Source organism: Salvia splendens, chromosome 14, assembly GCF_004379255.2.
Source record: "Salvia splendens isolate huo1 chromosome 14, SspV2, whole genome shotgun sequence".
NCBI lineage: Eukaryota > Viridiplantae > Streptophyta > Magnoliopsida > Lamiales > Lamiaceae > Salvia > Salvia splendens.
The window spans coordinates 9,997,265-10,014,775 of NC_056045.1; the positions used below are offsets into that span (position 1 = coordinate 9,997,265).

The 17,511-nt window shown below is 41.7% G+C and overlaps 1 protein-coding gene and 1 long non-coding RNA gene across 2 annotated transcripts; both read right to left on the reverse strand.

Annotated features, from left to right (window-relative positions):
* Window positions 1-2,123: 2,123 nt before the first annotated feature.
* On the reverse strand, window positions 2,124-2,939 carry LOC121764162. The gene has a single exon (XM_042160222.1). The coding sequence runs from the start codon at window positions 2,937-2,939 to the stop codon at window positions 2,124-2,126; it is 816 nt and encodes a 271-aa protein (XP_042016156.1).
* Window positions 2,940-12,556: 9,617 nt separating this feature from the next.
* LOC121764999 lies at window positions 12,557-13,242 on the reverse strand. The gene is made up of 2 exons (XR_006042684.1): window positions 13,029-13,242; window positions 12,557-12,896 (listed from the first exon to the last, which is right to left on the reverse strand). It is a non-coding gene; the product is annotated as an uncharacterized LOC121764999 (long non-coding RNA).
* Between the last annotated feature and the right edge of the window lie 4,269 nt (window positions 13,243-17,511).

Sequence of the window (17,511 nt, forward strand, 5' to 3'; positions counted from 1 at the left end):
GGTTGTGGCTCCTTATATAGCTCTCAACTGTTGGCAGCTTGTGCCTGAAAACTTGGGGACAAAGTCTCTTATTTTTGGCTGCCAGCTTGCTCCATTTTGAGCTTTGTAAGTAGGCTATCTATGCCTTTTTGGTGTAACTTATGGGCTGTTTCTATGGCTGCCTTTCAGCCTTGGGTTTTGGGGGATTGTGCTTCCATTTTGAGGCTACACACTTGGCTTCCTTTTGAGTTTGATGATGGTGCTCTTCATGCTAATTTGGTGAATGGCTGGGTTGATTCCCCTTGGCTGTTTCCACCGCCTCGGACGATGGGAAAAGGGCTCTGATCCATGTTCTTTTTGAGCATGTACATTTGGCTCTTTTCTTTATACCCATTTGTTCTAACTCCTACTTTGGTGTAATATTGTAGGTACACTAGCTGCCTCCTTGGAGCTTTATGGAAGCAAGAATCGAGATGGGTGTGGAGGAAATCCTTAAGGATTTGTGTAGTTCATAGCAATTGTTTCCTTGCCCCTTTATAGCTCTGTATGTAGGATAGCTTTTGTAAAGTAAATATGTCTTCTTCCCCAAAATTCTTATGTAACCTTTTTCCATGAAAGATGGACTTCTTCCTTGTAAAGGGTGTCTTTTGAATTTCTTGTTTGGGAAAGTGTTTAATTAGGACTTGCAAATTCCCATGCATACATAAACATTATACACGTCCATACATTCCCTTATGTATATGTGTAGTATATAATTTGATAACTCTTAGCATCTTCTCTTATTTCTATTTCCAACAATTTAAAAACTTAAATTTCATTGCACTTAAATTTCCAACCTTCTCTTCATCCAAATTTTTTTTATATTCCGAATCCGCGTACAAAAACTCGGGGTGTTACATCACTCCATACAACTTCATCATTAATCCTCATTCATGTAGCCATGCAGGAATGCGGAGTGTCATCATTGCCTCAGTAGAAATAAAATAGAACAAGTATCAATGGCTTCGTATGCATGTAAAGTAGTATGAAATATAGCCTCAAGTTACTATCATGTACTCAACCTTGCCAATTTGCTCTCACAAGGAGAAAATGCAAGGTGCATTTTAGAAATTTCACTCACTCTCAAACTAAAACCATCCTAAACTATGAGTTTGTCAACTCCCCCAAACTTAAACACTTGTTTGTCCTCGAACAAGAAGAAAGAAGCAAGACTTACAAACTCATGTAGGAATGTGGAGCGTCATCATTGCCTCAGTAGAAATAAAATAGAACAAGTATCAATGGCTTCGTATGCAGGTAAAGTAGTATGAAATATAGCCTCAAGTTACTATTATGTACTCAACCTTGCCAATTTACTCTCACAAGGAGAAAATGAGTTTTCTCTCTGGACTACCGACGGCTTCTTTAAAACACCCGACCGGGTTTTCTGTGACATGGAAAACACCTGGCCGGGTTTCTTCTCTAGACTCCAACCCATTTTTTTCTTTCATGCCATTTTTCACCCATCAAAACCTATTTTCCTGTTCCAACACACTAAAAAAAACAAAAAAAATACCCAACTCAAAAGAAATTGGGTGCATCAAACGCACATAAAACGACACAACACAATGACTCAAATAAAATTGTACCTACTAGGGGTTGCCTCCCCCATAGCGCAATTGTTTAACGTCGTTTGCCCGACGGTCTTCAAGTTTAGCACTTATTTTTCAATCTCACTCGGATAATATCATCGGGGCCTGTCTTTGCTTTAGCGGTCAAATAGAGCTTGTATAGCCACTTCTTCCACCAATTGGGCTTCGCATTTTTGCCAACAACACTTTCTTTAGATCCTCCATTTGCCAAATTGGCCACCTTCTTCTTTTCTCACCCACACCTTGTTCATCCTCAAGTTTAAACAACCATTTGGGGATAGATATCCCCTCCAAAGGTTTCTCAACCTCATCATCCTTAGCTTTCTCATGTGTCACTTGTATCATCTTGCAATCTTCAACTTTCAAGGGCACTTCTTCCACTCTTTTGGATTCTTCCATTTCATGTCGTTTCATCTTGTCCAACATAAAGAGGATCACCGTCTTGTTTCCATGTCTAAGGGTGAGTTCTCCCTTAGTGACATCAATTAGAGTTTTCCCAGTTGCAATGAAGGGTCATCCAAGGATGAGAGAGACATTTGGATCTTCCTTTATATCGAAGACGACAAAGTCCACGGGGAAGATAAAATCATCCACCCTCACTAAGACATTCTCGAGGACTCCATTAGGGAACTTGACAGATTTATCCGTCATTTGAAGGGTTATGGTGGTCGGCTTCAAGACACCAAACTTCAATTTCCGGAAGAAACTTAGGGGCATTAGATTTATGCTTGCCCCCAAATCACATAAGGCCTTGGTTTGCCTATCATTCCCAATCACCCAAGAGATATTGAGGCTCCCCGGATCCTTCATCTTTGCCGGCATCTTTTGTTGGATGATTGCACTATAATTCTCGGTCAAGCTCACGGTTTCATAATCAACCAACTTCTTCTTCTTGAGATAGTCGGGCATTTGTTGGAGAGCCTCAATAAGAGGAATATTGAGGTGCACCCTCTTGAAGATCTCAAGGAATTTTGCAAACTTCTCATCTAACTTCTTCTTTTGCACCACTTGAGGGAAAGGAATTTTGACTTCCTTTGGCTTAGGTAGAACAATTGCCTCGGGTTGAACCTCGGATGGCATATTAGGTGATTCCACCTCTATCTCCTCTTCTTCTATCTCTTCTTCCGGCACTTCCTTAGCTTCCACCTCGGGCATAGGAGGACTCTCATAGCTTGTCCCACTCCTCAAGTAGATTGCCTTGCAATCTCTCGGGTTTGGAATTGTAGTACTTGGAAATTGCCCCGGTTGATGTATTTGCCCAACGGCTTGGGCAATTTGACTTACTTGGTGCTCTAAGGCCCCCAATCTTGTGTTGACCTCCTGTAACATCCCAATTTTTTTTTTGCAACTTTTATTTAAATATGTCGTTTGGGAATTTCATTTATGAAATCTAATGGTTGCTACGTGATTGAGTTGGAAATGTTGAATAAATTTTCATGAGTGATTTGGAATGAAGTGTTATTTATACTTTTCAATATGGGAAGTTAATTTAAATAAGAGCATGCATTTTGTTCTAGCCAAATAAAGTGGCTATCTATCCAAATTAAATCCAAATCAAATCATCCCTAATTTATTCTACGTAAATGTCGAACCTAGCTTGTTCTTTGGAAGTTTTCGAAAATCCCTATTAAATAAGAGGATGAATTATTTTTGTAGATTTAATTGGTACTTTGTTTAATTTCCTTCTTAAATTTAAAATCCAATTAAATCTAATCTTTTTTTAAATTCCTCCATATCCTATTTTAATTAGGATTTGACTCATTCCTTCTTTAAAGCCTTTAAATTTTCGCCCCATATGCATCCAATTTCCTTGTGGAATTAATTTAATTGTTACCTATTTTGTGGGAGCCTTTTTCCAACAAGGAAATTTCCAAATTTAAAACATATTCTTATTTAATTCAGGTTTAAGTATTTTCCTTTCATTACTCCAATTTCACACGCCCATTTCCATGTTAATTGTGGGATTTTATTATTCCTCAACAATTTTAATTATTTAATTTAAGTGTAGGATTAAACCTAGACTATAAAATCAAATTAACCCTAGCCCCCATTCCTCTCTTTCACACGCTCCCTCCTCCTTTCTCCCTCTCCCACACGCCTCCTCCCCCTCTCCACATTCTCTCCAAAAACTCTCCTTCAATCCTTGTTCTTGCATCCGTTGAAGTTTATTTTCAAGAGTCTCCGACGAATCGCATCAATTCTTGTTTCTACCGATTCGTTTTCATCAAGAAAGGTATATTTGATTCACTTTCCCTCAATCTTTTCATATAATCATTGTTCTTGAACCCTACATGCATATAATGAGTGTAGGAATGATAGATTGCAAAATTAATCGGTGAGAAAGTGTGTTTGCATGAGAACTTTGATAATTATGCGATTTTGATTGAGTTTATGTGAAGTTTGATTTGAATCTTCGGTGAATGATGTGAGTTTATGTGCAAACATGATTATGAGAACCTTTTTGAAGCATGATTTTGTGTTATAAGCATGAAAAATTGTATCTGGATGATTGAGGAAGAAACCCTAATTTCGAATTTGTGAGCCTGAAATCTGTGACGTTCGAACAGCAGTTTCTGATGTGTAATTGACCTATCAAACGATATAATTTTGATGTGAAAATTTTACTGAGTAAATTTCAAGGTGTTTTCTGTGTTTCGTGTGAATTTCAGCCCTTTCTGTCTAAAAATGGATTTTTAATAAATATCTGAAGTTGACTGCGCAATTCTGCCAGAAACTTGAGTTCTCGCCCAGAAAGTTTCGTATTCTGTTTGACCGACCAAATGACCTCCGTTTGATGTGATTCTTGAACTAAATGAACATTTGAAGTGTCTTCTGAGTCGTGTAAAAATTTCAGCCTCATTGAACGTCGGATACATTTATGGTGAATTTTTCAAATAAACTGCACAATGCTGCCAGAATTTTTATGTTCCGACCAGAGAGTTGTATAAATGTTTTGACTGACCAAATGCCATGATTTGAGTGTGAAACTTTAACTGAGTGAACTTTAATGTGTCTACTGTGTTGTGACCAAATTTTAGCTTCATATGAGGTCAGATGAATTTTTGGTGATTTTTACAAACCAACCGCGCAGTTCTGCCAGTTTTGTTGTTATGTGAAAATATCACTTGTTGCTATGTTTGATGAACTATATGATGCATGTATGATTTGGGAAAGTATCCTATGACGTGATTATGTGTGACACGTTGAGAAATATTATGACATGTTTTTCCTTATGTCGATGAATGATGGGATGGGTAATTTAAGGGAAACGAAAAAGGAACAATAGGACATGCATGATAACATAAGTTTATGGAAAGCTAATTGTGTTGTCGTTGGCAGGGGTGATTGAGTATATGTGAGCTCGAGGAACGAGAGTTGCATAAGTTGGAATTGTGTTGTTAAGCAATTGAGGTGGGCTTTCTTTTCAAACCTTTTTATTTTCCGAAAATACGATGTGGTGTTATAAGGGTGGTTTAACTTGTTATGTGATGCCATGTTATTTTGTTTGTGAGATTGTTGCCTGATGCCTAGTTCGTCTGAGCTTGCTCCGTTAGGCTATATGGTTGTGTTGTGAAACGAATTCGGGTCTAAGTAGGGCCGTAAACCCTAACAGGCTGTGTACACTGGTGGGATCGTGAGCCGTTCTTGCTAGTCGGCCGGTCTCGTGGGCGAATAGTGTGGCCACACTTTCGTCGCACTGTGATATGATGATTGTGATTGATGGAATGATGTGAAAAGTGGGGAGATAAATTGTCTGGCCAGACTTGAAATGTTTTTGTGTTCTCGTGATTTTTCTTACTACATATAAAACCCGAGATCACTGGTATGGATCACATAACTAATATAAAATGTTTTCGGCATGAGCCCATTTAGTACAACAAGTACTCAGCCCTGCATTTTATTTTTCTTATGTGCAGGTTGAGCGGGATGTTGCGGAGGATGTTGAGTCGTCCTAAGAACTTAGGATACGATGTGTCTCCATACATAGGCACTATCCTTGACTCTCTCTTTGAACCTTATTTCCGCTGCTATGTCTTGAACTATGTTCCAATACTTTAATCCTTTCCGTACTGTGTTTGAGTATGTTTGGTTGTGTTAGGTTTTAAACGAGTATTTACAATGTTACTTGAAAATGATGTTTCCCGCGAAGTAAACTAAATGTTTTTCTTAGAAGTTTATGGGTTTTTAATAATTAAAATTTTGAGTCGTTTTTATTTAATAGAAAAGTTATAACTTTAAACTTCTTTAAACCAAAATATTTTCCATTCTTTTAAGTTAATTAAGTTTTCAAATAAAACTCTATCCTTGCATGTTGTATCACGATCGCCGCGTTTGTAGTAACTCTAGTATGGGCGGTCGTGACACCTCAACTACCGCCGTCTCAACTTTATCAATCCTCATAGTAGAGTGTGTCGTGATCCCATCGCTCTTCTCCATGAGAGCTTTTAGAAGCTCATTTGTGACATCACTTGAAGATCTTGAGGCGCTAGGTACATTGGTGGCCCCACTTTATGCTCCAAATCAGGGAGGTAGAGGTGGTTGGATAGCATTACTTGGATTTCCATATGAGAGGTTTGGATGCACATTGAAGGTGGACAGTAGCCTTTATAATTACCACCCCCATTGTTAGGGCGATAATTGTTAAAATTTCTTTGGTTTTTTTTTAATCAAAGACGCCCTTGTGGGCGGAGGGTTTAGGCAGACCCCCAACCCGTAAATCAGATCAAAATATAATGTTCCAAAACATGATCATTAGCCCAAAAGTGACTAAGATCAAACACTAGAACATGGAAACGCAAACCAGAGGTCCCACAAGCCGGGATCCTCCATGCTATCAAGGGAAAAAACAGGACTAAATAAACAAAAAGGAAGAAAAATGAATACGATAAAACTAACTATCATGAGAACAAGAATAACCCACATCTCTACATCGGACACGAAAGTTAGGATATCCCAACTGGTCCATCCTAACTAGCGCCTTCAGATACCAAGGCACAGAGATTGGATCATAATAAGTAAGGGCAGGGGTCTGAGCCCCCTACCTTTTCTTTGGTTTCCCCCTTGGTTTCTTCCTTGATGGATGTAATTCACATCTTTAACGGTCGGTTGAGGCTCTCCAATGGGTGCCACCCCCGAACTAATGCTATCCACCTTTTGATTGAGAATCATTATTTGTTGGTTGAGGAGATTGAATGCATCTGAATTCACAACCGAAGCTACCGGCATTGAACTATCTCAGCCCAAGCTCCAACCCTTGCTAGTATAGGCAAGCCTTTGAAGCATCTTCTTACACTCATCGACCCCCTTGTCCAAGAATGATCCTCCCGAGCCAAAGTCTAATTGACTTTTGATAAAATCCGAGCATCCATTGTAGAAGAGGCTCACTTGATGGCCCGGAGATAGTCCATGGTTGGGGCATTTCTTTAACAAGGCGTTGAGTCTCTCCCAAGCCTCGAACATAGACTCTTGACCCTTCATTTTAAAGTGGGAGATCTCCGCTTGAAGGTTGAGAGTGGAACTTAAAGGGAAGAACCGATCCAAAAACTTTTGGGCTAAGTCGTTCCAACTTGTAACCGAGCCCGGCTCAAGGTTATCAAACCAATCTCTAGCATATCCCGACAATGAGAATGGGAATAGCCTAAGCTTGATTGTATCATCGGGAACCCCATTAAGCTTAGTTGTATTGGCAATCTCCAAGAATTTAGCTAAGTGCATATTAGGATCCTCCGTGGGCCTTCCCGAGAAAACACGTTGCTCTACAAATTGAATCAATCCCGTCTTCAACTCAAAAGTGTTAGCATTCACCCTTGTATCATAAGGTGGAATTGGGATATTGACGTTCCCAAATGCATCTCTAACTGGTGCCTCTCGCCTCCTTTCCTCCTCTCTTTCCCTTCTCATCTCCGCTATTTCTTGTTGTAGTTGGAGAATGATTTGATCTTGATTCAAAGGAGGTGGAAGTGGGCCTCCTCCGTTGTTTCCATGTGGATTTTGCATTGGCTCAACTAGAGGTTGAGCTCTTGCTCTTCTACTTCATCCTCCTCTTCTTCTATTGGCAGCTTCTATCTCTAAATTGATTGGCTCAAGGGGTAGACGTCTTGAACGCATGAGCATAAAAACCTATACAACACAAGAGAGGAAACAAAGTCAAATTAGAGCTAAACAAGAAAACTTAACTAAATAAAGCAAGTAAAATGTCTAAACTAGTATTCTCTATCTTATCACAATATCAACCACAAAAGCAAATTTAGTCCCCGGCAACGGCGCAAAAAACTTGACTCATGCTAATTTAGCAATCAAAAGCGTCACCCGCAAGTGCACGAGTTATGTAGCAAGTGGCAAGTTGAAATTATCGATCCTCGAAGACTAAGTGCTCGAATGAATACTATGATGCAATTTCAAACACTATTTAGACTAATGAAGGGGTTTTTGATTTTTGATATCTAAAGATGATGATAAACACTATTTAAACTAAATAACCAATTAAAGTAAGTATGGAATGGTTTTCACACAATATAGGAAAAATAACGATATGGATCCGTTGGTATGGATCAAGGGTATCACCTAGAGATTATGCTCATCTATTGGGTCTCATGCATGGTTAGGAAGGTCGGGACAATTGGATAGACACCCTCTCGGGTGCATCTATCACGTTGATCGGACTCTAATGATAGAGTCTCCTCCCAACACTTCAAGTCCGACTCCCTGATTCTACGAACCCAAGCCCTCTCTCTAGCTATGCATCTCTCGATCACATAAAACGCATGGAGTTGTTGATTATTTAACAATCTAATCAAGCATTTCTCAATGACAATAATTAGACATGATGTATTAAATTGGCAATCAAGCAATTGGATAATAAGAGACCAATAAACAACAAAACCACACAAGAGATAGATAAACATAATTCAAGGTTCAACCTATAGATTCATACAACTTCACTACATCCCTAATAAAAGTCTAGCTATTCATAGTCAAACACCCAACAACACAAAATACAAAAGAAACAAAGGAGAACATGATGGAAATGATACAAGAACTCCCTAAGGTTGAATTGATATTGGGAAATGTCTCCTTCTTCAATCTCTTCTCTATTGATTTTGCAGTCTGGGAAGTTACCACTCAAAATGTGTGAAATAGCCTTTTATACTCGGAGTGAAATTCAAGATCAAATGGTTACGCGTATAAAACACTCGGTCGGGTGATCCGTAAGTGGAGAAACACCCGGTCGGGTCTTCTCGCTGGACCCCGTTTCTCTGCTTCAAAACACCTGACCGGGTGATTTGGAAAATGGAAAACACTCGGTCGGGTCTTTTTTCTGGAGTCAGCCTCGTTCGCTCCGTTTTGCCCATTTTAACCTGTTTTCACTTCAAAACTCCAACAAACTCATTACTTCATCTATTTGATGACTAAATGGGTGAAAACCTATAATAAACACCTTAATTCACCAAAACATGGGTTAATCACCTCTAAAACCATCATAAACTATTAGTTTGTCAAAGACATATTAAATCAGCTACCTAGCTTCTTATTTAATATTTCTCTCCCAACACCTCCTCTGCTTCGACCACGTTCAACCTGCACATTAAAGAAAAATAATATGCAGGGCTGAGTACTTGGTATACTCAGTAGGCTCATTGCCGAAAACATTTCTCTTTTAGTTGTCAACCAAACTTGAGTGAACGCGGGATTTTTCTGAAAATCTTTCCCAACGCTAGCGCTAGCACGCAGTCCCTATGTGTACACTAGTCCGAGTAGGGTTTGCGACCCTACTGGGACCCGAATTCGATTTAACTGGTTTGGCATAGCCAACAGATAGGCAACATAAATAAAACATGGCATGACAACTCATCTCAAAATATTCACGTTTTCACGTAAAATCACGTTCGGAAAGAAAAGCCCACCTGGTTTGTTTAAACTCTCTCAAACGATCATTCCTTGACTTGAGATTACTTGTCATGCGACGACTTTCCTGCTGTGATCTGTTCTGGCTGCTGTCTCTAACTCGGCCCCTCTCTCACTCTTTAGTTCACTGCCTTGTATTTGGTTTGTGGTGATGAATGAGGGTAAAACCGAGGGTTATCTGTATTTATAGAGGGTGTGTAACTGAAAGCTGCAAGGTTGTTATTTGATGCCAGAGAAAGGGGTCCTAGGCTGCCCTTTTTTGTTGGTTGGTTTTCCTGCAACGTTGCAGACATGTACTCGTGTATTAATTGAAGTTTGTAACCTCTTTTGTTGCCACATTGTAGGTTCTCTCAGTCCTCCTTCTTGGCTACACACTTGCTGCATTTTCTGTGGCTTTTGCAGGTACAATAGGGAATGGAGGCCATTGAATCTAAAGGAGAAAGCTCCTGCAGCTGCTGGGGTGGAGAGGCCGGTTGTACGTGCCTTAAAGCAGCCTTCGGTACTGGCTGAGAGGGCAGGTCTCTGCAGGCTGTTGCAAGTCCTTGCTACATTCATTTTTACTCTTTTCGGTAGGGTTTCGGTCCCCTCTAAGTAAAGGATTGCTGCCCCCTTTTCCTTGTTTGATTCCAGTCTATTTTGTTTGGTTTTGGCAGAGGCTATGGCTAACTACCGAGAGCCGTTCTCTTGATGTCTCTATCCATCGGGCTGTCGGAAAAACTGGGCCGAAATCCAAGCTAAGGAAGAGGCCCAACAGTAGTTTTCTCTTGTCTTTCCTTTTTTTCCTTTCTCTCTATATTGTAATAGAGTAGTTCTACTTGAAATCTCTCTTTTAGAGAAATGAAGGGGATGGAGGCATGATTTAACAAAGCACTTAGGGTTTGGTTTTCCACCAAACCCGTTACCTCCACTGATCGGCGCCGCTCCTTCCCTTCCGGCAAAATTTCCGGCTCCCCGGACGTTGCCACCGTCGGTTGGGCCCTCTGGACTCTCGACTGGTACGCAACTGGTCGTTTCCCCACGATTTCCATGTTGATTTCGTGGTTAGCCCTCCTCGGTTACTCCGACAGCCATTTTGGCTTGCGGCTGTGCCGCTCTCATCCTCTGCTTCTCCTCGGTTACTCCGACAGCCATTTAAAGCACGTCTCGAATGTATGCTTGGGTTTCTGGCAGTGTGTACACCAGAGACCAGATTTATCCGGTCGTCCTCCCGACCGGTTGGCAGCGACGGTGGATCAAGGTGGTCCTCCGTTTCGGTATGGTGGGCGTTGACTCTGGGCAACAAATCCAATCCCGATGCCGTCCTCAGATGATGTATTTCCGGAGTCTCCGCCGATGGATTCGCGGGTGGGGGATGACGACGCTGGTGGCATGATTTGGCGTCGAGTCGTCTCCGTCTTCACCCACCCGTAAGTGGATTCAACTGATGGGTAGGGTTTCTCCTTGAGGATGTCGCGCTTGATTGAGTCGTATTCTGGATTTAATCTAGCCAAAAACATGAACAACCGATTCTCGTTTGAGTGGTTTCGGTATTGATTGACTCCTTTGTCACAACACGTAATTGGCTGCTTCTGGCAGCGATTGACATTGATCCATAGTCCGTGGATCTTCCGGTAATACGTTTCCAAGTCCATACTGCCTTGTTTGATCGTGATTATTTTCTCCTCTAGGTCGTAGATGAGATATTTGTCGGCCTTGCTTTCGAAAGTTATGGCTAAGCTATCCCACAATGCCTTTGCCGTCTGGTGATGAGCGAAATCTGCAATAATTCCGTTCTCAATGTTGTCGACGATCCACGAGAATACCACCAAATCATCCTCTTCCCAATCGTCGTATCCTTTGCTCCCTGGTTCTGGGGATTGTTTCCGGATGTGTGAATAGGCCCCTCGGCCTCCTATCTTGACTTTCATAAGTCTCGACCACAATGGGTAGTTCTTTCCATTAAGCTTGAATATCACCGTGACATTCTTGCTATTCTTCAACTTTGTTGGCTATTCTGGATCGGTTTTCTTGTCTTCAGTATCTGACATTTTTGTTATAGGATTGGTTGCTCTAGTTCTTGGCTAAGGAAGGTCGGGATTGGTATCGCAACTATGATGAGAATTCTCTGAGCCGTCGTTGGTTTTCTGGCTTGGATGTCATGTCAAAAAGAGATCGGTAAAGGGGAATTTTCATATATTCACTGATATGTTCTTTGTACATTGAGTACTATTAAATAGTATTAGGATAGGCTATACAAGGAAAACCATTTAATTACATTGATTTGGTATCTTCCATGTTTGGTAGAATATAATCTTCCGTGATCTTTTGTAATTTGGAGAATATCCCCCGTGATCTTCGTGAATATCCCCCGTGATCTTCAACACTTAATGATAGACAAACCACAATTTTTTGAACCAACCTGCCAAGTTGTATACAAATGACCCCAAATGGCAAATATTTTATTGTTTTTATTAATTAACTTTATGAATTAACTAATATGTGTTCGATTTCTATACATTTACTCAAAATAAATTATTAAAATAAAATATTAATGACTTCAGATTTTCATGCACTTTTTAGTTTACATTCATGTACTTCGGGTAAAATACTATACTTTCATTAGAAGTGGATTATGATTTATATTACATACTAGTAAAAATTTATGTGAATATGTTCTAACAAAAATCTGATCTAAAAGAGTAATTAAAAAAAAACAAATCCAATTTTATTATAGCGCAATTTGAGAGAGAAATATGACATTATTAGGGATAGTTTACACCCTTTGCAGTTAAAAATATATCACACGAGTGGAGATAAAATGCAAACTGCATCTTCCTTATAATCTTCAAACTATAACGTGGATCGTTAGATTTCAAGATTTGATGTCATTAGATGGCAAATAACGTCAACAGAAAATATCAATACAACGTCAATCGGTTGACAATGTTGACGTTGTGTTGACATTTTCCATTTACCTCATTTTTCATCCATAGCCATCATATTTTGAAGTATAATGGTCTAGATTATAGTTTAGAATTTGTAAAATTTAAAGAGTTTGTATATCCAATATCACACCATATCAAATATTATTACAAATAAGTGAAAAGTAATACAGCGTGCATAAGTTAATTTACAAAATATAGAAACATTGCATTCATACATAAAACAAAGATATTACAAGGAGACTATCAAGAAATATTACTTAACAATTCACATAGAGATCGACGCATTCATAAAATCAAAATGTGCAATTTTTAAAATAGAAAAAAGTTATTTAGGACAAACCACCATCTACATGATACGACAGCCTGTAGCAGCAACCGTTATTGCCCCGACGCTTACTACAGCACTTCCAACGGAAAGTGCTGTATCCATTGCTTTAAGAGATTTAGCAATTTTATCCTGAAGTTATTCACAATGGACAAATTTTTTTGATCATTAGTATATATTTACATGTGCATGTGTCCGTTTTTTTAGTCAGAATCTAATCGATCAAATCGAACAACGCCATAAGAAAGTAAGTCAGAAGCTTACCCTTTTACGTGAACGCCGAGGGCTTGATTGCTTTCCACTGGCTTTACCATTTTTCTTGGTTTTCTGCTTCGGAAAACGATGGTGGTGAAAGTGTTCTAGATTTAAATTTACAAGGTAGATATTTAATGAAGTGAGTCTCTATTATTGCTATGATTATTACAACAAGAGTTTGGTTCTTGCTAAAGAACAGTCCAATATACTATAAAAAAAAACAAATTTGATTTAATGAATGCATCATTTAGTAATTCATTTGTGATTCTATTGGTGTTTTAAATCTTATCATAAAATATATGTAGCACTATTGTTTACCTTTCTTTCCTTAGGGTTGATAGTGACATTAGGATTGTCACATTTGTCCACGTCATTGTCTTGTACCCCATCTTTGACAGTGACATTTTGTTTTGTTTTTTTTTAATAAAACCGCTCTTTGTGGGCGGGGGGTTTAGGCAGACCCCCAACCCGTAAATAAAATCAAAATATATGTTCCAAAAACATGATCTTAGCCCAAAAGTGACTAAAATCTAAACAAGAACATGAAGAAGCAGAGTAGAGGTCCCACAAGCCGGGATCATCCATTCTATCAAGTGGGTAAAAAAGGACTAAAAACACTAAAGGGAAAACGAAAAAAGACCAAAGCCAACCACCAGAAGAGCTAGATCAACCCACATCTCTACGTCGGAAGCGGAAGTTAGGATATCCCAGCTGGTCCATCCGAACTAACGCCTTCAGGTACCGAGGCGCAGAGATTGGATCAAAATATGTAAGGTAGGGTCTGGACCCCCTACCTGCCAGAAAATCAGCAGCCCGGTTTCCTTCTCTGTAGATGTGTGAGAATCGAACATGCCGCTGAGCTGTCATGCTCCGGATCAAAGCCATATGGTGTCTAAAATCCGCGGAGCCAAAGTGTCTAGATGACAACAACCTAACCAGAGCCTCTGAGTCCAGCTCTATCCAAATGTGAGTAGAAAGCTCCATAGCCATCTCCAAACCCCGAATCAGAGCCTAAAGCTCCGCTTCAAAGCTCGATGATGCAGTTATCGGAGCACAAAAAGCCCGCAGAAGGCCTCCATCAGAACCACGAACCAATCCTCCCTCCCCCGCCGCCAGTGTTGATGTAGAGAAGGCACCGTCTGTGTTCAGCTTCACCCAAGGTGCCTCAGGGGGATGCCATAGGACCATGAGCGACCGCAGAACACGCTGTCTGGGAGAGAGAGGCATGAAATCAACCGACAGCGAGCATCCCCTCCAATGAGTCGAGGTGATCCTGCCGGCTAGAACTAGCACATGCAGATGATGAGTGACCTGCCAAATAACATGTGAATGAAAAAAAGGACGACCGTCATGCTTGCAGTCGTTCCTCTCCGTCCAAAGAAACCAAACAATCAAACAAGGAACAAGAAAACTAATATGCATGGCGGGAGCCCTCTGGAAAGAGGACCTCCGCCAGTGACCTAATCTAAGTGCAATATCGGTGTTCGTGTGAATCGGTGTGTGCGAGGAAGGAAACCAGGCATCAAAATACTCCCATGCAGAAATCGCCGACTGACTCGAAAAAAAGACATAGCTGAGAGACTCGACCGAAGGAGACCTACAACACTGACACCTAGACGCTAACTCAATTCCCCTCCTCTGCAACTTCTCATCCACCGGCAGCCTACCAAATAGTAACCTCCAAATGAACACCGACATGGTTGGAGTCAACCCCTGGTTCCAAATAAGACCAAAAATCTCCCTCTTCGGCAGTCTAGTCCGGATGCTCTCTCAGGCTGAGGTCACAGAGAATTCGCCATGGCTAGTCAGACTCCACCGCCTCACATCCTTCGCCCCAACTCGATCGGCGTGGCTCTGATCTGGTCTATCACATCGAGAGGTACGCCAAACCTGAAATATAAACTATGCAGCATATCCTCATCCCATGCATACTCATGCCAATATGATGCAACGGCCTGAGATTGGGGAGGATCATTTCCCGGGATGCACAGACTCCGAATGGAGCTAGCCCCAAGCCAGACATCATCCCAGAAGCTGATCTTCCCCTCACCCAAGGACCAACGAATATACTCATGCATGTATGACAAAATACGACGCAAGCGACGCCAAGTAGGACTATCATGTGACCAACAAGGGGATGTATGCAAATGACAAGGAAGGATACTGTACTTCTAGGTCATGAACTGGGCCAAGAGAGAGTCCTGAGCTAGCAGTCTCCACCACAGCTTGAACCCAAAAGCCACTGCCACCTCCCTGAAGCGGCGAATACCCAAGCCACCCTCATCAAAAGGCAAGCAAATCTGTCGCCAAGAAATCCAGTGCAGCCTCCTCTTATCTCCAACTATGCCCCAAAAGTATCTAGCCAATATCTGCTCCAACTCGTCAAGAAATCCTAGCAGAGGGTTCATAACCTGTAAGATGTGTAGCGGAATGGCAGCCAGGGTACTCTTAATCAGAGCCAGACGACCTCCAAAGCAAGATGTCGGTGAGACCAGCTGTGGATCCTGTCCATCAGCCTCTACCTAAGGGGCAAAAGATGGTCTGCCCTCCTCGCTCCTCGAAAAATCGGGACCCCAAGATATGTGAAAGGCATCGTCCCTCTCTGAAAACCTCCAGCCTCCTCCACAATGTCAGCGAACTCCATGTGCTCATTCGACAAATAGAATTGTGTCTTCCCATTGTTCACCAGCTGACCAGACACGGCTATGTAGTGGTCCAGGAAGCCAACCAACTTCTCCACCGCCTCTCTATGAGCCCTCGAGAAAATGATGATGTCATCCGCATAGGAGAGATGAGTGATAACGGGAGCCTTCTTCCAGCATCTGTAGACCATCTCTCTATCCCCCTTGATCAATCTGTCAAGACATCTCGATAAATAGTCTGCCGCCAAAACAAAGAGGGAAGGCGATAAGGGGTCTCCTTGCCTCAGACCCCTGGACGACTGAAAGAAGCCTGTCGGGCCACCGTTCACCAGGACAGAAAACCAACATGACGAGATGCATCTCCTGATCATATCCACCCAGGCCTGTGAGAATCCCATCGCTTCTAAAACCTTGAGTAGGAACGGCCACTGATCTCTATCATATGCCTTCGCCATATCCAGCTTGAGAGCCAGATTGGGCGATCTCCCTCTACTCGAGAGCTCATTCCCCATGTCATGTATCAACTCTTGAGCTAGAAGAGCATTGTCGCTAAGCAGACGGCCCTCGATGAACCCACTCTGATTCGGTGCAATGACTAGGGGTAGTAGAGGTGCAAGTCTCGAAGCAAGGATCTTTGTGATGATCTTGTTCGTAACATTGCAGAGGCTGATCGGTCTAAAATCTCCCCACGTGACCGGTTAAGCTTCTTTGGGATGAGGACGATCATGGTCGCCGTGAAGCTTCGGGTCATAAACGCCCCACTGAAGAAGTCTCCCACAGCTGCAATCACATCCCTCCCAACGGTGTCCCAGCATGACTGAAAGAATAACAAAGTGAACCCATCCTGCCCGGACACACTATCACCACTGATCCCAAACACTACATCTCTAACCTCCTTATCCTGCGGCGGCGAACACAGAGCGTCCTGATCAACTGAGTCTGGAAGTGTATGGATAAGAGATAAGTCGGACTCTGCCAGGTCCCCCACATCCGATGTCAGAAGTTGCTGAAAGAAGCCTGCCGCCGACTCCCTGATCTCTGTCTCTTCCGTCAGTGCCTGTCCCTCAAACTCGACCGTATGTATCCTCGACTTAACTCTCTTCTGTCTGACCCATCCGTGAAAGAATTTGGAGTTCCTTTCCCCATCAGCAGCCCATCTAATCGCCGCCTTTTACCTCCAAAACTCTTCCTCCATCTTGGCCGTGATGATGAGCTCTGCAGACACTCTACTGAAAGCGGCTCTATGTGCAGGGGTCGGGTCAGTATCATATAGAATCTGTGCCTAAAGAACTGTCTGCTCTGCATCCTTTAGGTTCTGGATGATGTTGCCAAATACCTCTCTGTTCCAAACCTTTAAGAACTTCTTGATCCTGATAAGCTTGAGCTGGAGGTTCATCATGCCATTGTATCCTGTCTCTGCCTCCCAGATTCTGGCAATCTCGCCCCTAAAAGTCTCATGTCTCACCCATATATTCTGAAATGTGAAAGCCGGTCCCGTGGTCTGGACAGAAAACTGACATCTTTGACAGTGACATTAGGATTGTCACATTTGTCCATGTCATCGTCTTGTACTCCATCTTTCTCTTCCTCGTCTTCCTCGGATCCAACCTCCTCCTCTTCATCTTCATCTTCATCTTCATCTTCATTATCCTCATCCTCATCCTCATCCTCCTCTTCTTCCTCATCTTCATCTTTCTCCTTGTCTTCCCCGTCCTCGTCTTCCTCGTCCTCCTCATCTTCCTCGGCTCCCTCCACGTCGTTCTTAAGTAAAATACATTCAAAAATACAAATTATTATGCTAATAGAATGACTTAGTACATGGGCAAGAAGTATTCTTACATATCTTAATT